General features: G+C 41.3%; 4 protein-coding genes across 7 annotated transcripts in view; all 4 read left to right on the top strand.

The window, feature by feature from the left end:
• Window positions 1–52, top strand: part of LOC147468208 (uncharacterized) — a 7,782-nt gene extending 7,730 nt beyond the window's left edge. Inside the window, exon 3 of the mRNA XM_086554592.1 lies at window positions 1–52. This exon is cut by the window's left edge and continues 2,335 nt beyond it. The gene's annotated coding sequence lies outside the window, so the exon portion shown is untranslated.
• LOC147468207 (uncharacterized) overlaps window positions 1–13,840 on the top strand; it is a 15,867-nt gene extending 2,027 nt beyond the window's left edge. Inside the window, exons 6-17 of the mRNA XM_086554591.1 lie at window positions 66–233; window positions 511–2,685; window positions 2,767–3,011; window positions 3,581–3,723; window positions 4,116–4,524; window positions 4,555–6,700; window positions 6,881–7,175; window positions 8,766–9,008; window positions 9,152–9,213; window positions 9,380–9,484; window positions 10,025–13,657; window positions 13,803–13,840. Of these exons, the coding sequence (XP_086410717.1) occupies window positions 66–233; window positions 511–2,685; window positions 2,767–3,011; window positions 3,581–3,723; window positions 4,116–4,524; window positions 4,555–6,700; window positions 6,881–7,175; window positions 8,766–9,008; window positions 9,152–9,213; window positions 9,380–9,484; window positions 10,025–13,657; window positions 13,803–13,840 (9,662 nt within the window). The remainder of the gene's footprint in view (window positions 1–65; window positions 234–510; window positions 2,686–2,766; window positions 3,012–3,580; window positions 3,724–4,115; window positions 4,525–4,554; window positions 6,701–6,880; window positions 7,176–8,765; window positions 9,009–9,151; window positions 9,214–9,379; window positions 9,485–10,024; window positions 13,658–13,802) is intronic.
• LOC122262871 (uncharacterized) overlaps window positions 1–17,205 on the top strand; it is a 165,362-nt gene that overhangs the window by 48,341 nt on the left and 99,816 nt on the right. The gene's annotated exons all lie outside the window — the stretch shown is intronic.
• Window positions 14,008–16,955, top strand: LOC147468206 (uncharacterized). The gene is made up of 6 exons (XM_086554590.1): window positions 14,008–15,361; window positions 15,407–15,515; window positions 15,633–15,820; window positions 16,358–16,531; window positions 16,592–16,782; window positions 16,884–16,955. Exons 1-6 carry the CDS (start codon window positions 14,008–14,010, stop codon window positions 16,953–16,955), a joined length of 2,088 nt encoding a protein of 695 aa, XP_086410716.1.

Genomic DNA, 17,205 nt, shown 5'->3' with positions numbered 1-17,205 from the left:
TTTCCTCTTACAGTCCTATTGTTCACGATATGTTTTTCTCAGCATTGTGGCATCATTTACTACAGGTAATTCAAGACCTTCAAGCAATTCAGTATCACCAAGCCGCAGCAGCTCAAGCATCCCAAGTTATCCACCAAGCAATTTAGCAGGTTCAAGTTGTGCCTCACCAAGTTCACCTGACATTACAAGTTCAAGAAGTTCAAGACTGTCACCAAGTAGAAGCATCATTTCAAGTATGTAATATCAGCAGAACATTTTTCGATCATCAGAAACCTTCAATCAATAGATAAAAATACCAAGATCTACTTAAAAACATTTCTAGAAACTGTTTCTCAATCAATGTATTTGTGTATGTGTGCATGCCTTTTTTTTAATTCATGTGTTTAATCTTTTCAAGCACATTGCATATACGATTTTCAAAGTGAGAATTTCATTATTTCTCAAGATTTCAGCATTATCTTCAAGACTAATATTTATAATAAGATTAACTAGGATCAGTCGATTCTTCAGGCTCTTACCCAACATCATTCACGAGCACAAGTCCCTACTCAGCCAGTGCAAGTAATTCTGAGGACCAAGCAAGCAACGTCAACAGCCTCTCCTCATGTGCCTCTACAAGCAAGTTTGGGAGTTCAAGCATTTTCGTGGAGGCAAGTAGTAACTTCAGTGGAGATTTTGACAACTCATCAAGCAGTCAAGCAACATCCAACAGTCTGGAAACCTCAAGCAGTCTAACAACATCCTGCAGTCTGGGAACTTCAAGCAGTCTAGCTACATCTAGCAGTCTGGTAGTCTCAGACAGTCTAGCACAGTCCAGCAGTCTTGAAATCTCAAACAGTCTAACAACATCCAGCAGTCAAAGAACTTCAAATAGTCTAGCAGTATCAAGCAGTCTGGCACCATCTAGCAATCTGGGAACCTCAAGCAGTCTACCACCATCTAGTAGTCTGGCTGCCTTTAACAGCATAGCAGTATCCAGTAGTCTGGCAGCCTCGGACAGTGCAGCAGCATCTAGCAATCTGGTAACTTCGAGCAGTCTTACAACATCCAGCAATATGGGAATCTCAAACAACCTATCAACATTCAGCAGTCTGACAGCATCCAGCAGTCTGGCAGGATCTAGTAATCTGGGAATTTCAAGCAATATGGTAGCTTCAGACAGTCTAGCATCAAGCAGTCTGGCTACCTCAGACAGTCTAGCATCCAGCAGTCTGGGAACCTTAAGCAGTCTAGTAGCATCCAGCAATCTGGAAACATCAAGTAGTCTAGCATCAAGCAGTCTGGTAGTCTCAGACAGTCTAGCAGCATCCAGCAGTCTAGTAACATCAAGTCTGGGAACCATAAGCAGTCTTGCTGCATCCAGCAATCTGGAAATATCAAGCAGTTGGGTAGCCTCAAAGAGTCTAGCGGCTTCCAGCAGTCTAGAAATATCAGGCAGTCTGGCAGCATCAGACAGTCTGGCAGAATCCAGCAGACTGAGAACCTCAAGCAGTCTAACAACATCTAGTAGTCTATCAGCCACAGAAAGTCTAGCAGAATCCAACAGTCTTGGAACATCAAGCAGTCTAGCAGCATCCAGCAATCTGGGAACCTCATGCAGTTTGGTAGTCTCAGACAGTCTAGCAGCATCCACTGGTCTAGGTACATCAAGCAGCTTGGGAACCTCAAGCAGTCCTGAAGCATCCAGCAATCTGGAAATATCAAGCAGTCTGGTAGTCTCAGACAGTCTAGCAGCATCAAGCAGTCTAAGAACATCAAGGAGTCTATTGTCAAGCAGCCTGGAAGAGTCAGACAGTCGAGCAGAATCTGGCAGTCTGGGAACCTCAAACAGTCTAACAACATCTCATAGCCTGGCAGCCTCAGATAGTCTAGCAACATCCAACAGCCTGGCAACCTCAGACAGTCTTGAAGGCTCAGACAGTTTAGCACAATCTTGTAGTCTGGCAGCCTCAGACAGTCTAGCAGCATCAAGCAGTCTGGCAACCTCAAAAAGTCTAGCAGCATCAAGCAGTCAGACAGCCTCAGGCAGTCTAGCAACATCCAGCAGTCTGACAACCTCAGAAAGTCGAGCAGCATCCAGCAGTTTAGCAACACCCAGCAGTCTGGCAAATAGTCTAATAACATCCAGCAGTCTAGCAGCCTCAGACAGTCTAGCAGAATCCAGCAGTCTTGGAACTTCAAGCAGTCTAGCAGCATCCAGCAATCTGGTAGCCTCAAACAGTCTAGCAGAATCCAGCAGTCTTGGAATCTCAAGCAGTCTAGCAGCATCAAGCAGTCTGGCAGCCACAGCCAGTCTAGCATCAAGCAGTCTGGTAGGCTCAGAGAGTTTGGAGGCATCCAGCAGTCTGACGACTTCTGACATTCAGGAAATATCAAGCAATCTTCCAACATCTCACACCAGCCTTACTTCCTTTTCAAGCTCTTCAGTATCACTGAGCAACTCAGTAGGAGCAAATAGCAACTTGGGTGGAAATGCTGACAGTTTAGCATCTCTTATTTTAGTCAATTCAGGAACAATAAACAGTCTGATGCCCTCTAGTAGTCTTTCAACCTCTAACAGTCAGGCAGTTTCAAACAGCCCAGTGAGATCCAGTGGTCTACCAACATCCAGCAGTGAAGCAGACTCAGACAGTCTAGCAATATCCAGCAGTCTGGTAGCCTCAAATAGTCTAGGAGCATCAAGCAGTCTGGCAGCCTCAGACAGTCTAGCAGCATCAAGCAGTCTGGACGCCTCAGACAGTCTAGCAGCATCCAGCAATCTGGCAGCCTCAGACAGTCTAGCAGCATCCAGCAGTCTGGGAATTGTAAGCAGTGCAACAGCATCGAGCAGTCTCACAGCTTCAGACAGTCTAGCAGCATCAAGCAGTCTGGAAGCCTCAGACAGTTTATCAACATCTCTAGGAACTTCAAACAGTCTAGCAGCATCGAGCAGTCTAGCACCTTCAGACAATCAAGCAGCATCTAGCAGTCTGGCAGTCTCAGACAGTCTATCAGCATCAAGCAGTCTGGCAGTCTCAGACAGTCTATCAGCATCAAGCAGTCTGGCAGCCTCAGACAGTCTATCAGCATCAAGCAGTCTGGCAGCCTCAGACAGTCTAGCAGCATCAAGCAGTCTGGCAGCCTCAGACAGTCTAGCAGCATCAAGCAGTCTGGCAGCCTCAGACAGTCTAGCAGCATCAAGCAGTCTGGCAGCCTCAAATAGTCTAGCAGCATCAAGCAGTCTGGCAGCCTCAGACAGTCTAGCAGCATCAAGCAGTCTGGCAGCCTCAGACAGTCTAGCAGCATCAAGCAGTCTGGCAGCCTCAGACAGTCTAGCAGCATCAAGCAGTCTGGCAGCCTCAGACAGTCTAGCAGCATCAAGCAGTCTGGCAGCCTCAGACAGTCTAGCAGCATCAAGCAGTGTGGCAGCCTCAGACAGTCTAGCAGCATCAAGCAGTCTGGCAGCCTCAGACAGTCTAGCAGCATCAAGCAGTCTGGCAGCCTCAGACAGTCTAGCAGCATCAAGCAGTCTAGCAGCATCAAGCAGTCTGGCAGCCTCAGACAGTCTAGCAGCATCAAGCAGTCTGGCAGCCTCAGACAGTCTAGCAGCATCAAGCAGTCTGGCAGCCTCAGACAGTCTGTCATCATCAAGCAGACTGGAAGCCTCAAAGAGTCTATCAGCATCAAGCAGTCTGACAGCTTCAGACAGTCCAGCAGCATCAAGCAGTGTGGCAGCCTCAGACAGTCTAGCAGCATCAAGCAGTCTAGCAGCATCAAGCAGTGTGGCAGCCTCAGACAGTCTAGCAGCATCAAGCAGTCTGGCAGCCTCAGACAGTCTAGCAGCATCAAGCAGTCTGGCAGCCTCAGACAGTCTAGCAGCATCAAGCAGTCTGGCAGCCTCAGACAGTCTAGCAGCATCAAGCAGTCTGGCAGCCTCAGACAGTCTAGCAGCATCAAGCAGTCTTGCAGCCTCAGACAGTCTAGCATCGTCAAGCACTCTGGCCCTACAGTCTAGCAGCATCAAGCAGTCTAGCAGCATCAAGCAGTCTAGCAGCATCAAGCAGTCTGGCAGCCTCAGACAGTCTAGCAGCATCAAGCAGTCTGGCAGCCTCAGACAGTCTAGCAGCATCAAGCAGTCTGACAGCTTCAGACAGTCTAGCAGCATCAAGCAGTCTGGCAGCCTCAGACAGTCTAGCATCAAGCAGTCTGGCAGCCTCAGACAGTCTAGCAGCATCAAGCAGTCTGACAGCCTCAGACAGCCTAGCAGCATCAAGCAGTCTAGCAGCGTCAAGCAGTCTGACAGCCTCAGACAGTCTAGCAGCATCAAGCAGTGTGGCAGCCTCAGACAGTCTAGCATCATCAAGCAGTCTGGCAGCCTCAGACAGTCTAACAGCATCAAGCAGTGCTGCAGCCTCAGACAGTCTAGCAGCATCAAGCAGTCTGGCAGCTTCAAGCAGTCTGACAGCCTCAGACAGTTTAGCAGCATCAAGCAGTCTGACAGCCTCAGACAGTCTAGCATCAGCAGTTCAGCAGTTGCAGCAAGCAGTCTGCACTCAGAGTTAGCACATCTGTCAGTCTAAGTTGCAGAACAGTCCAGTGGCAGCCTCAGACAGTCTAGAAGCATCAAGCAGTCTGGCAGCCTCAGACAGTCTAGCAGCATCAAGCAGTCTGGCAGCCTCAGACAGTCTAGCAGCATCAAGCAGTCTGGCAGCCTCAGACAGTCTAGCAGCATCAAGCAGTCTGGCAGCCTCAGACAGTCTAGCAGCATCAAGCAGTCTGGCAGCCTCAGACAGTCTAGCAGCATCAAGCAGTCTAGCAGCATCAAGCAGTCTGGCAGCCTCAGACAGTCTAGCAGCATCAAGCAGTCTGGCAGCCTCAGACAGTCTAGCAGCATCAAGCAGTCTAGCAGCATCAAGCAGTCTGGCAGCCTCAGACAGTCTAGCAGCATCAAGCAGTCTGGCAGCCTCAGACAGTCTAGCAGCATCAAGCAGTCTAGCAGCATCAAGCAGTCTGACAGCCTCAGACAGTCTAGCAGCATCAAGCAGTCTAGCAGCATCAAGCAGTCTGACAGCCTCAGACAGTCTAGCAGCATCAAGCAGTCTGGCAGCCTCAGACAGTCTAGCAGCATCAAGCAGTCTGGCAGCCTCAGACAGTCTAGCAGCATCAAGCAGTGTGGCAGCCTCAGGCAGTCTAGCAGCATCAAGCAATATGGCAGCTTCAGACAGTCTAGCAGCATCAAGCAGTCTGGCAGCCTCAGACAGTCTAGCAGCATCAAGCAGTCTGGCAGCTTCAGACAGTCTAGCAGCATCAAGCAGTGTGGCAGCCTCAGACAGTCTAGCAGCATCAAGCAGTCTGGCAGCCTCAGACAGTCTAGCAGCATCAAGCAGTCTGGCAGCCTCAGACAGTCTAGCAGCATCAAGCAGTCTGGCAGTCTCAGACAGTCTAGCGGCATCAAGCAGTCTGGCAGCCTCAGACAGTCTAGCAGCATCAAGCAGTCTGGCAGCCTCAGACAGTCTAATACAATCAAGCAGTCTGGCAGTCTCAGACAGTCTAGCAGCATCAAGCAGTCTGGCAGCCTCAGACAGTCTAGCAGCATCAAGCAGTCTGGCAGCCTCAGACAGTCTAGCGGCATCAAGCAGTCTGGCAGCCTCAGACAGTCTAACAGCATCAAGCAGTCTGGTAGTCTCAGATAGTCTAACAACATCCAACAGTGTGGGAACCTCAAGCAGTACAGCAGTACTTAGCAGTCTGGCAACATCAAGTAGCCTGACAGCAGTATCTAGTAATCTGAAAACCTCAAGCAGTCCAACAACATCCAGTAGCCTGGCACCTTCAGACAGTCTAACAGTATCAAGCAGTCTTGCAGCCTCAGACAGTCTAGAAGTAACCAGCAGTATGACAGCCTCAGATAGTTTACCTTCATCCAACAGTCTATCAACATCTATAAGTCTCGAAACCTCAAGCAGTATAACAGCATCCATCGAACTGGAATCCTCTAGCAGTCTAGTATCCCCCAGTAACATAAGAACCTCAAGTAGTCTGACAGCATCCAGCAGTCTGGTAACCTCAAGCAGTCTACCTGTATCCGGCAGCCTGGAAACATCAAGCAGTCAGGCAGCCTCAAACAGTATAGCAACAGTCAGCAGTCTGGAAACCTCAAGTGTTCTTTCCACGCCAAGCAGTCTGACGACTTTAAGCAGTCTAGCGGCTTCAACCTCAAGCAGCCTAGGAACATCTGATAGTGCAGCAACTTCAAAGAGTCTCTCAACACTCTCAACAAGTGCAATGGCAACTTCAGACAGCAAATTAAGTACAAGCACAGAGGCCAGCTCCAGCCCTCACTCTATTTCTCAAACTAGTCTGGGAACATCCAGCAGTTTAGCAACATCTAATAGTCTTGCAACTTCAAGTAGCCATAGAATCTCCAGCCTGAAAGATTCTCTTCCTTCCTTAGTAGATGAGAGCAGTTCAAGTAGCTTCAAACCCACATCCTCTGTTGCTAGCTCAGTTTTGGCCAGTCTTAGCATTTCCTCGGCTGCTAGTAGTCCTGAAGGGTCAAGCAGCCCATTGCTATCAAGCAGCTTTGTAATCTTGACTATTCCAATGACCCCAATCACTCCTAAACCGTCAAGCAGTTATATGAATAGTGAAGCTACCTCAAGCACCTCAAGCATTACAGCGCCTTCAAGCAAACCAACTACAAGTAGTTCAACACCAACAGGTAATTCTGGAACAACAAATTAATTAAAATCTTCGATGAGTGCTTCAACTTCAAGTAACAAGAAAAGGAAAGAAAAGGGTTGAAACAAATGTGATACTTTTATACTTTGTGTCTATTTGTGTCTTATGTTCACAGTCTGAATGTTTTTTTTATTTTTTCTAATCCCCAAAATTTACATAGGTTCAAATTCAGCATATTCAAGCGCAGCATTAAGTTCATTAAGCTCACAAGAGGATTCTCATATAGACACCGTGCCAAGCTCAAGCAACTCTCCAAGCTCAAGCACTTCTCCAAGCAACTTCAACCCAAGTTCAAGCATATCTCCAAGCGACTTTAACCCAAGTTCAACAAGCTCAAGTATGTTTTGGAAAACGGTTATATATATTTTTTTCTTATTACATTACCTACAATATAATCCATGTCCATTGAAAGGCCACTCAAGATTAAGGAAACACTCAAGGGGACCAAGACCACTTCGATAAATCTTATGCTTCAGTTTTCTAAAAATTCGAATGTATGTCATTATCGTCGTCTTTATGATTAAGTGACATTTTCCTCACCATCATCTTATTTTTTTTTTATCTTTATTTTTTATTTTTTCATTTTTTTTTTGTCTTCGATATAACGGGGGCTAGTTGGCATTGTCCGCAATTTTATTTTATCATCATCAAAACGTAAATTAAGAAGTGCATTACGTAAATATAACATAAGTTCTACTGATGTATGCATATATATATATATATATATATATATATATATATATATATATATATATATATATATATATATATATATATAATATTATATATATATATATATATATATATATATATATATATATATATATATATATATATAATATATATATATATATATATATATATAATATATATATATATATATATACATACACACATATATATACACATATACACACACACACACACACACATATATATATATATATATATATATATATATATATATATATATATATATATATATATATATATATATATATATATATATATATATATATATATATGTGTGTGTGTGTGTGTGTGTGTGTGTGTGTATGTGTGTGTGTGTATACATATACATAAACACACACACACACACATATATATATGTGATGGTATTAAGATGTGTCCCTACTCCAACCTGTTGTGTAAAAGGTATATATCCCAAATACTAACACTAATTTGTGTGATGGGCAAAACGGGTCCAGTCGCTGGCACCCGAATATGTGGCGAGCAGAGAGTGATCTAATTCCCACACATAATATATAAAGGGATTACGTGAAACACGGTAGCGAAAACATTAACAATATATTATAAAATCAAGATATATATATAACATTATTTACAAGGGAGGCACGATATATATATATGCAAGGGGGAAGCTAAGCCTATCGCAAAGCTAATAATACCTGAGCTAAAGATATATCAATAACCCTAATATAAACACAACACTAAGGAAAACACAGACAATGCACAGTATATGAATTAAGCTAAGTCACTAAAGGCACTAAAACACTGTCTACCTGGAATCCTTGAGGAGGTGAAGTGAGAGGAGGACCTCTCGACTGGCCACGCCCTCCGAGCGTGGGCTTCAGGACTGACCTGGAACTGGGATACGTAGTAATTGAGATTAACAAGAAATATTATCAAGAGGGAGTCACTAAACTCATATAACATGGAAGTTTAAGTTTTAGATTAAATTCCTTCCATTTATAGTAGTATATATATTCGTATACGAATAAGACCTTCATAATATATATATATTTAAATATATTTAAATACATACATATGAATATATATAGATATATATATATATATGAATATATATATATATATTATATAGACACACACACCTACACACACACATATATATGTATATATATATATATATATATATATATATATATATATATATATATATATATATATATATATATATATATATATATATATATATATATATAAATATATATATATATATATATACATTTTCTCAATTCAGTCGTAAGAGTAAGCATTCAGAATGATTGATGTTCAAGTTTTAGACATTCAATAATTGAACCTGCGAGTGGTTCCCAATGTCAGATAATTGAATTTACTGAGGAAGTATCCATACGTAATGGTCATAAGAGTCATTTATGGTGCATATCCACAGGTCTCAGTAGTACAAGATCTTACAGTTCAATTAACTCAAGCTCTGTTAGCTCAAGATCTAGTTCAGGCTGTAGCAGTTTAGGCAGCAGTTCTGTTTCAGTCTCAAGCAGTCTGACATCTGTTTTAAGTAAGTAGTGCCGTAATTCAATTTTCACATCACACATATGCATGAATATGAACATGTACATACCCACATAAACATGTTAATAGGCAGAAAGACATGTTATACTTTAGATTTGCAGAATTCAGTAAACCATCATTTGATTTTTTTTCATAGCTCATACATTTTTAATGAACACATAATCAGAGTAGAGAGCAGAATAAGCCAATATCATAATAGTAGAGAAATACAGAAATGCAATAGTTATTGCACTATATTTTGCTACTGATATCAATCTAGTTTTATGCAGAAATATTGGACATTCAACCAGGCTAAAGGATTTGCGTAGAGCAATAAATAAGTGTTTAGCTTATCCTAAACTTATTTATGATTATGTTTCCTCAGGCTCCAGTAAGTCAAGTTTGAGCTGTTCAAGTAATTTGAGTTACTCAAATCCAAGTAGGTTTAGCTCAAGTTTCATCAACTCAGGCTCTGATAGTTCCAGTTCACGTAAGTCTATTGCAATGCAAGCTTATTTGTAATTTGTAGTCCATCAGTCCCATATGAAGTCGGAAGTTCATGTAAATAGATTCACACCATATATTGCTATATTATTAAATGTTTTCTAAAATATTGTAGGAATTAGTTATCTCCAGAAGCTTGCCCTCAGCTACTGATATCATAAGTAATCCTATATAAATTGCTTTAAATCTGATACTGAAGAATTTTCTGTTATATTTACATACCTCTGAAGTCAAATACATAATTTTTGTGAGGAATCCCAATGCCTGTGTTTTGTGAAACATGCTATAGTTCAGCAGATTTACAAAACCTGAAACTAAAATGAATTCCCACAAACATTAATGAACTGGAATGCTCTGTTCTATGAACCTGTGTAGTATTCACTGTGTTGTAAGATCCTAATCTTGATATCTTAATTTTAGTTTTATGTGCCATTTCTATAGTTATCACAAGTAATATATGATCTTACTGGATTGGAGGGCAGCTAATGCCTGTTCATTATGTGATAAATTGCTCCTGAATAATAAGAAATGACCGAAAAAAGCATTAACTTTAGATTTAGTGCACATGTTGCAATGTTAACTGTAGTTATTTCCTCAGGTTTCAGTATCTCAAGTTCTACATGCTTATATACAACTGTATTAAGCAGTAGCAGATCAAGCTGCTCCAGTTCTAGTACTCAGAGCTTAAGCATTTCAGTATCAAACAGTCTGAGCTTAAGTGTAATCAATCCAAGCATTTCAAGTCTTTCAAGTTACAGCAGCACATGTCTAATTAGTATCGGACTTAACTGTAGTTTGAGTAGTTCGAATTTTCATATCCCAAGTTTGTCCAGTTCAAGTATCTCAAGGCTGAATATGTCAAGTTCTTTGGGCATTTCTAGTCCAATCAGCAGGAGCTCAAGTATACCAAGTTCTAGCAGTCATAATCCAAGTAGTTCAAGATCTATGGTGCTAAGCTTTTGCATCATAAGCTCAAGTAGTTCAAATCCCAGCATTCCATGTTTGAGTTGCTCTAGTATTAGTAAATCATGTTCAAACATTTCATTTTCTATAAGCTCAGGATCAAATCAAAGCTCTGGCAGCCAAGGTCCAAGCAGTTCAAGATCTAGTACCCAAAGTTTGAACAGTTCAAATCTTAGCATACCAAGGTTAAGTAGTTCAAATAATAGTATTCCAGGAGTAAGTGGTAGTTCAAGTGTAAGCACTACAAGCTCAAGTTGCTCAAGTCTTAGAACCCAAAGTTTGAGTTCCTCATGTTCTGTGATTTCAAGTATATTGGATTCTATGAAAAAAGGCACTAATCAAAGTTCTAGCAGCTCAGCTATCAGTAGTTTAGGGTCACATAACCTAGGTTTGAACAGTTCAAGTCTTAGTACCCCAAGCTTCAGTTGCCCAAGCTATAGTCTGCAAGATATCTCAAGCTCAAGCAGTTCAAGTCCTAATATCAGAAGCATGTTTAGATCAGAGCAAAGCAGCTCATGTTCACGTATTTTAATTTCTACAGGCTCAGTCACTAATAAAAGTTCAAGCAGCTCAGCTATCAGTGGTTCAGGATCATATACCCAAAGTTTGAACAGTTCAAGACTTAGTACCCCAAGTTTAAGCAATTCAAGTCATGGCAGTTTAAGTGCTAGTACTCCAATCTTAAGTAGTCCAAGCCTTGGTCTCCAAAGTTTAAATTCCTCAGGCTCTGTCAATCCAAGCTTTAGGCTGCATTCCAGTAGCTCTACTCTAGATAGTTCTGGACCAAGTACTTCAATTTCTAAGAGTACAAGCTCGAGCCTACATTCCAGCAATTCTCAGAGTACTTTAGGTCCTAGCATTTCAATTTCTGTGAGTCCACAATCAAGTGAAAGTGATATGAGCTCAATTTTAAGTAGTACAAGATTTATTATGTCAAGATCGATCAGTATAATTCCTAGTATCTTAAGCAGTTCAAGTCCTAATATCACGAGCGTATTTAAATCAGAGCAAAGCAGTCCATGTTCAAGTACTTCAGTTTCTGATCAAACCTGTAGCAGCCCAGTTATCAGTAGTTCTATACCAAGTCTTGGCTTTCATAGTATGAGTTCCTCAAGTTCTGTGATTCTATATTCAAGTACTTCAGAGTCTATAAGCTCAGGGACTAGCATTTCAACTACCAGTAGTTCAGGATTACATACCCTTAGTGTGAACAGTTCAAGTCTTAGTATCTCAAGCTTAAGTACTTCAAGTCATAGCAGGTCAAGTGCTAGTACTCCAAGCTTAAGTTGCCCAAGCCTTAGTCCCCAAAGTTTGAGTTCCTCAGGCCCTGCGAATCCAAGCTTCAGGCTAACTTCCAGCACTTCCAGTCTAAATACTTCTGGACCAAGCATTTCAATTTCTAAGAGTACAAGCTCAAGCTTAAATTCCAATGGATCACAGAGTAAATTAAGACCAAGTATTTCAATTTCTGCTAGTTCACCATCAAATCAGAGTGATAAGAACTCAGTTCTAAGCAGTTCAGGGCTTAGTATATCAAGCTCAATCAAATTAAGTCTTAGTATCTCAAGCTCAAGGAGTTCAAGTATGTTTAGATCAGAGCAAAGCAGCCTATGTTCAAATATTTCAGTTTCTGATCAAAGCTCTAGCAGTTCAGTTATTGGCAGTTCTTTGCCAGGTCCTAGTATTCAAAGTTTGAGTTCTATTAGTCCATGTTCTAGTATTTCCGTTTCTATGAGCTCAAGCACAAATAAAAGTTCTAGCAGCTCAGCTATCAGCAGTTCAGGATCACAAACCCTAAGTTTGAACAGTTCAAGTCTTAGTACCCCAAATTTTAGTTGCCCAAGCCCAAGTCTCCAAAGTTCCTTAGGCTCTGCGAGTCCGAGCTTCAGATTGAATTCCTGCAGCTCCAGTGTGAATAATTTCGAACAGAGTATTTCAAGTTCTATGAGTACAAGCTTAATCCTACATTACAACAGCTCTAAGAGTACATTAGGTCCTAGCATTTCAATTTCTGTGAGTCAACAATCAAATCAGAGCACTATGAGCTCAGTTCTAACTACTTCAGTACCTAGTACATCACGATCGATCACTTTCAGTCTTAGCTTCACAAGCTCAAGCAGTTCAAGTCCTAAAGCTTCAAGTTCATTTAGTTCAGAGCAAAGCAACCCATGTTTAAGTATTTCAGTTTCTGCAAGGCCAGTTTCAGTTTCTGATCAAATTTCTAGCAGCTCATTTATTAGCAGTTCTAAACCAAGTCCTAGTATCCAAAGTTTGAGTTCCTCCCAAGTTGTGAGTCCATGTTCAGGTATTTCAGTTTCCATGAGCTCAGGTACAAATAAAAGCTCTAGCAGCCAAGCTATCAGCAGTTCAGGATCACAAACCCCAAGTTTGAACAGTTCAAGTCTTAGTACCCCAAGCTTCAGTTGCCCAAGCCCAAGTCTCCAAAGTTTAAGTTCTAGCAGCTTATTTATTAGCAGTTCTAAACCAAGTCTTAGTATCCAAAGTTTGAGTTCCTCCCAAGTTGTGAGTCCATGTTCAAGTACTTCTGTTTCTATGAGCTCAGACAGAATTAAAAGTTCTAGCAGCCCAGCTATCAGCAGTTCAGGATCACAAACCCTAAGTTTGAACAGTTCAAGTCTTAGTCCCCCAAGCTTAAGTAGCCCAAGCCAAAGTCTCCAAAGATTAAGTTTTAGCAGCTCATTTATTATCAGTTCTAAACCAAGTCTTAGTATCCAAAGTTTGAGTTCCTCCCAAGTTGTGAGTCCATGTTCAAGTATTTCTGCTTCTATGAGCTCAGGCACAAATAAAAGTTCTAGCAGCCCAGCTATCAGCAGTTCAGGATCACAAACCCCAAGTTTGAACAGTCCAAGTCCTAGTTCCCAAAGCTTAAGTTGCCCAAGCCCAGGTCTCCAAAGTTTAAGTTCTAGCAGCTCATTTATTAGCAGTTCTAAACAAAGTCTTAGTATCCAAAGTTTGAGTTTCTCCCAAGTTGTGAGTCCATGTTCAAGTATTTCTGTTCCTATGAGTTCAGGCACTAATAAAAGTTCTAGCAGCCCAGCTATCAGCAATTCAGGATCACAAACCCTAAGATTGAACAGTTCAAGTCATAGTACACCAAGCTTTAGTTGCCCAAGCCCAAGTCTCCAAAGTTTAAGTTCTAGCAGCTCATTTATTAACAGTTCTAAACCAAGTCTTAGTATCCAAAGTTTGAGTTCCTCCCAAGTTGTGAGTCCATGTTCAAGTAATTCTAGTCCTATGAGTTCAGGCACTAATAAAAGTTCTAGGAGTCCATGTTCAAGTATTTCTGTTCTTATGAGTTCAGGCATCAATCAAAATTCTAGCAGCCCAAGTATCAGAAGTTCAGGATCACAAACCCTAAGTTTGAACAGTTCAAGTCTTAGTACCCAAAGCTTCAGTTGCCACAGCCCAAGTCTCCAAAGTTTAAGTTCTAGCAGCTCATATATTATCAGTTCTAAACCAAGTCTTAGTATCCAAAGTTTCAGTTCCTCCCAAGTTGTGAGTCCATGTTCAAGTATTTCTGTTCCTATGAGCTCAGGCACTAAGAAAAGTTCTAGCAGCCCAGCTATCAGCAGTTCAGGATCACAAACCCCAAGTTTGAACAATTCAAGTCTTAGTTCCCCAAGTTTAAGTTCCCCAAGCCCAAGTCTCCAAAGTTTAAGTTCTAGCAGCTCATTTATTATCAGTTCTAAACCAAGTCTTAGTATCCAAAGTTTGAGTTCCTCCCAAGTTGTGAGTCCATGTTCAAGTATTTCTGTTTCTATGAGCTCAGGCACTAATAAAAGTTCTAGCAGCCCAGCTATCAGCAGTTCAGGATCACAAACCCTAAGTTTGAACAGTTCAAGTCTTAGTACACCAAGCTTAAGTTGCCCAAGCCTAAGTCTCCAAAGTTTAAGCTCTAGCAGCTCATTTATTAGCAGTTCTAAACCAAGTCTTAGTATCCAAAGTTTGAGTTCCTCCCAAGTTGTGAGTCCATGTTCAAGTATTCCTGTTTCTATGAGCTCAGGCACTAATGAAAGTTCTAGCAGCCAAGCTACCAGCAGTTCAGGATCACAAACCCCAAGTTTGAACAGTTCAAGTCTTAGTACCCAAAGCTTAAGTTGCCCAAGCCCAAGTCTCCAAAGTTTAAGTTCTAGCAGCTCATTTATTAGCAGTTCTAAACCAAGTCTTAGTATCCAAAGTTTGAGTTCCTCCCAAGTTGTAAGTCCATGTTCAAGCATTTCTGTTCCTATGAGCTCTGGCACAAATAAAAGTTCTAGTAGCCCAACCATCAGCAGTTCAGGATCACAAACCCCAAGTTTGAACAGTTCAAGTCTCAGTACCCAAAGCTCAAGTTGCTCAAGCCAAAGTCTCCAAAGTTTAAGTTCTAGCAGCTCATTTATTAGGAGTTCTAAACCAAGTCTTAGTATCCAAAGTTTGAGTTCCTCCCAAGTTGTGAGTCCATGTTCAAGTAATTCTGTTCCTATGAGCTCAGGAACTAATAAAAGTTCTAGCAGCCTAGCTATCAAGAGTTCAGGATCACAAACCCCAAGTTTGAACAGTTCAAGTCTTAGTACCCAAAGCTTAAGTTGCTCAAGCCTAAGTCTCCAAAGTTTAAGTTCTAGTAGCTCATTTATTAGCAGTTCTAAACCAAGTCTTAGTATCCAAAGTTTGAGTTCCTCCCAAGTTGTGAGTCCATGTTCAAGTATTTCTGTTCCTATGAGCTCAGGCACTAATAAAAGTTCTAGCAGCCCAGCTATCAGCAGTTCAGGATCACAAACCCCAAGTTTGAACAGTTCAAGTCTTAGTACCCAAAGCTTCAGTTGTCCAAGCCCAAGTCTCCAAAGTTTAAGTTCTAGCAGCTCATTTATTAGCAGTTCTAAAGCAGGTCTTAGTATCCAAAGTTTGAGTTCCTCCCAAGTTGTGAGTCCATGTTCAAGTATTTCAGTTTCTATGAGCTCAGACACTAATAAAATTTCTAGCAGACCAGATATAAGCAGTTCAGGATCACAAACTCCAAGTTTGAACAATTCAAGTCTCAGTACCCAAAGCTTAAGGTGCTCCAGCCTAAGTCTCCAAAATTTAAGTTCTAGCAGCTCATTTATTATCAGTTCTAAACCAAGTCTTAGTATCCAGAGTTTGAGTTCCTCCCAAGTTGTGAGTCCATGTTCAAGTATTTCTGTTCCTACGAGCTCAGGCACTAATGAAAGTTCTAGCAGCCAAGCTACCAGCAGTTCAGGATCAGAAACCCTAAGTTTGAACAGTTCAATTAATAGTACCCCAAGCTTAAGTTGCCCAAGCCCAAGTCTCCAAAGTTTAAGTTCTAGCAGCTCATTTATTAGCAGTTCTAAACCAAGTCTTAGTATCCAAAGTTTGAGTTCCTCCCAAGTTGTGAGTCCATGTTCAAGTATTTCTGTTTCTATGAGCTCAGGCACTAATAAAAGTTCTAGCAGCCCAACAATCAGCAGTTCAGGATCACAAACCCAAATATTGAACAGTTCAAGTCTTAGTACCCAAAGGTTAAGTTGCTCGAGCCAAAGTCTCCAAAGTTTAAGTTCTAGCAGCTCATTTATTAGCAGTTCTAAACCAAGTCTTAGTATCCAAAGTTTGAGTTCCTCCCAAGTTGTGAGTCCATGTTCAAGTAATTCTGTTCCTATGAGCTCAGGAACTAATAAAAGTTCTAGCAGCCAGGCTATCAGCAGTTCAGGATCACAAACCCCAAGTTTGAACAGTTCAAGTCTCAGTACCCAAAGCTTAAGTTGCTCAAGCCCAAGTCTCCAAAGTTTAAGTTCTAGCAGCTCATTTATTAGCAGTTCTAAACCAAGTCTTAGTATCCAAAGTTTGAGTTCCTCCCAAGTTGTGAGTCCATGTTCAAGTATTTCTGTTCCTATGAGCTCAGACTCTAATAAAAGTTCTAGCAGCTTAGCTATCAAGAGTTCAGGATCACAAACCCCAAGTTTGAACAGTTCAAGTCTTAGTACCCAAAGCTTAAGTTGCCCAAGCCCAAGTCTCCAAAGTTTAAGTTCTAGCAGCTCATTTATTAGCAGTTCTAAACAAAGTCTTAGTATCCAAAGTTTGAGTTCCTCCCAAGTTGTGAGTCCATGTTCAAGTATTTCTATTTCTATGAGCTCAGGCACAAATAAAAGTTCTAGCAGCCCAGCTATCAGCAGTTCAAAATCAGAAGCCCCAAGTTTGAACAGTTCAAGTCTTAGTACCCTAAGTTGCAGTTGCCCAAGCCCAAGTCTCCAAAGTTTAAGTTCTAGCAGCTCATTTATTATCAGTTCTAAAGAAAGTCTTAGTAACCAAAGTTTGAGTTCCTCCCAAGTTGTGAGTCCATGTTCAAGTATTTCTGTTCCTATGAGCTCAGGCACAAATAAAAGTTCTAGCAGCCCAACTATCAGCAGTTCAGGATCACAAACCCCAAGTTTGAACAGTTCAAGTCTCAGTACCCAAAGCTCAAGTTGCTCAAGCCAAAGTCTCCAAAGTTTAAGTTCTAGCAGCTCATTTATTAGGAGTTCTAAACCAAGTCTTAGTATCCAAAGTTTGAGTTCCTCCCAGGTTGTGAGTCCATGTTCAAGTATTTCTGTTCCTATGAGCTCAGAATCTAATAAAAGTTTTAGCAGCTTAGCTATCAGAGTTCAGGATCACAAACCCAAGTTTGAACAGTTCAAGTCTTAGTACCAAAGCTTAAGTTGCCCAAGCCAAGTCTCGAAAGTTTAAGTTCTAGTAGCTCATTTATTATCAGTT

Source organism: Penaeus japonicus, unplaced genomic scaffold, assembly GCF_977035675.1.
Source record: "Penaeus japonicus unplaced genomic scaffold, GWHDUDI00000001_assembly GWHDUDI00000030, whole genome shotgun sequence".
In the NCBI taxonomy this organism is placed as follows: domain Eukaryota; kingdom Metazoa; phylum Arthropoda; class Malacostraca; order Decapoda; family Penaeidae; genus Penaeus; species Penaeus japonicus.
This window is presented reverse-complemented; position numbering and strand designations above follow the sequence as displayed.

Excerpts from the sequence above, each read along its gene's own strand:
- LOC147468206 (XM_086554590.1), top strand. The coding sequence starts at position 14,008 with ATGAGCTCAGGCACTAAGAAAAGTTCTAGCAGCCCAGCTATCAGCAGT. Across the intron at positions 16,532-16,591 it reads ACAAAGTCTTAGTATCCAAA|GCACAAATAAAAGTTCTAGC; the intron begins GTTTGAGTTCCT and ends CTATGAGCTCAG. Across the intron at positions 16,783-16,883 it reads AAAGTTTGAGTTCCTCCCAA|TTTGAACAGTTCAAGTCTCA; the intron begins GTTGTGAGTCCA and ends ACAAACCCCAAG.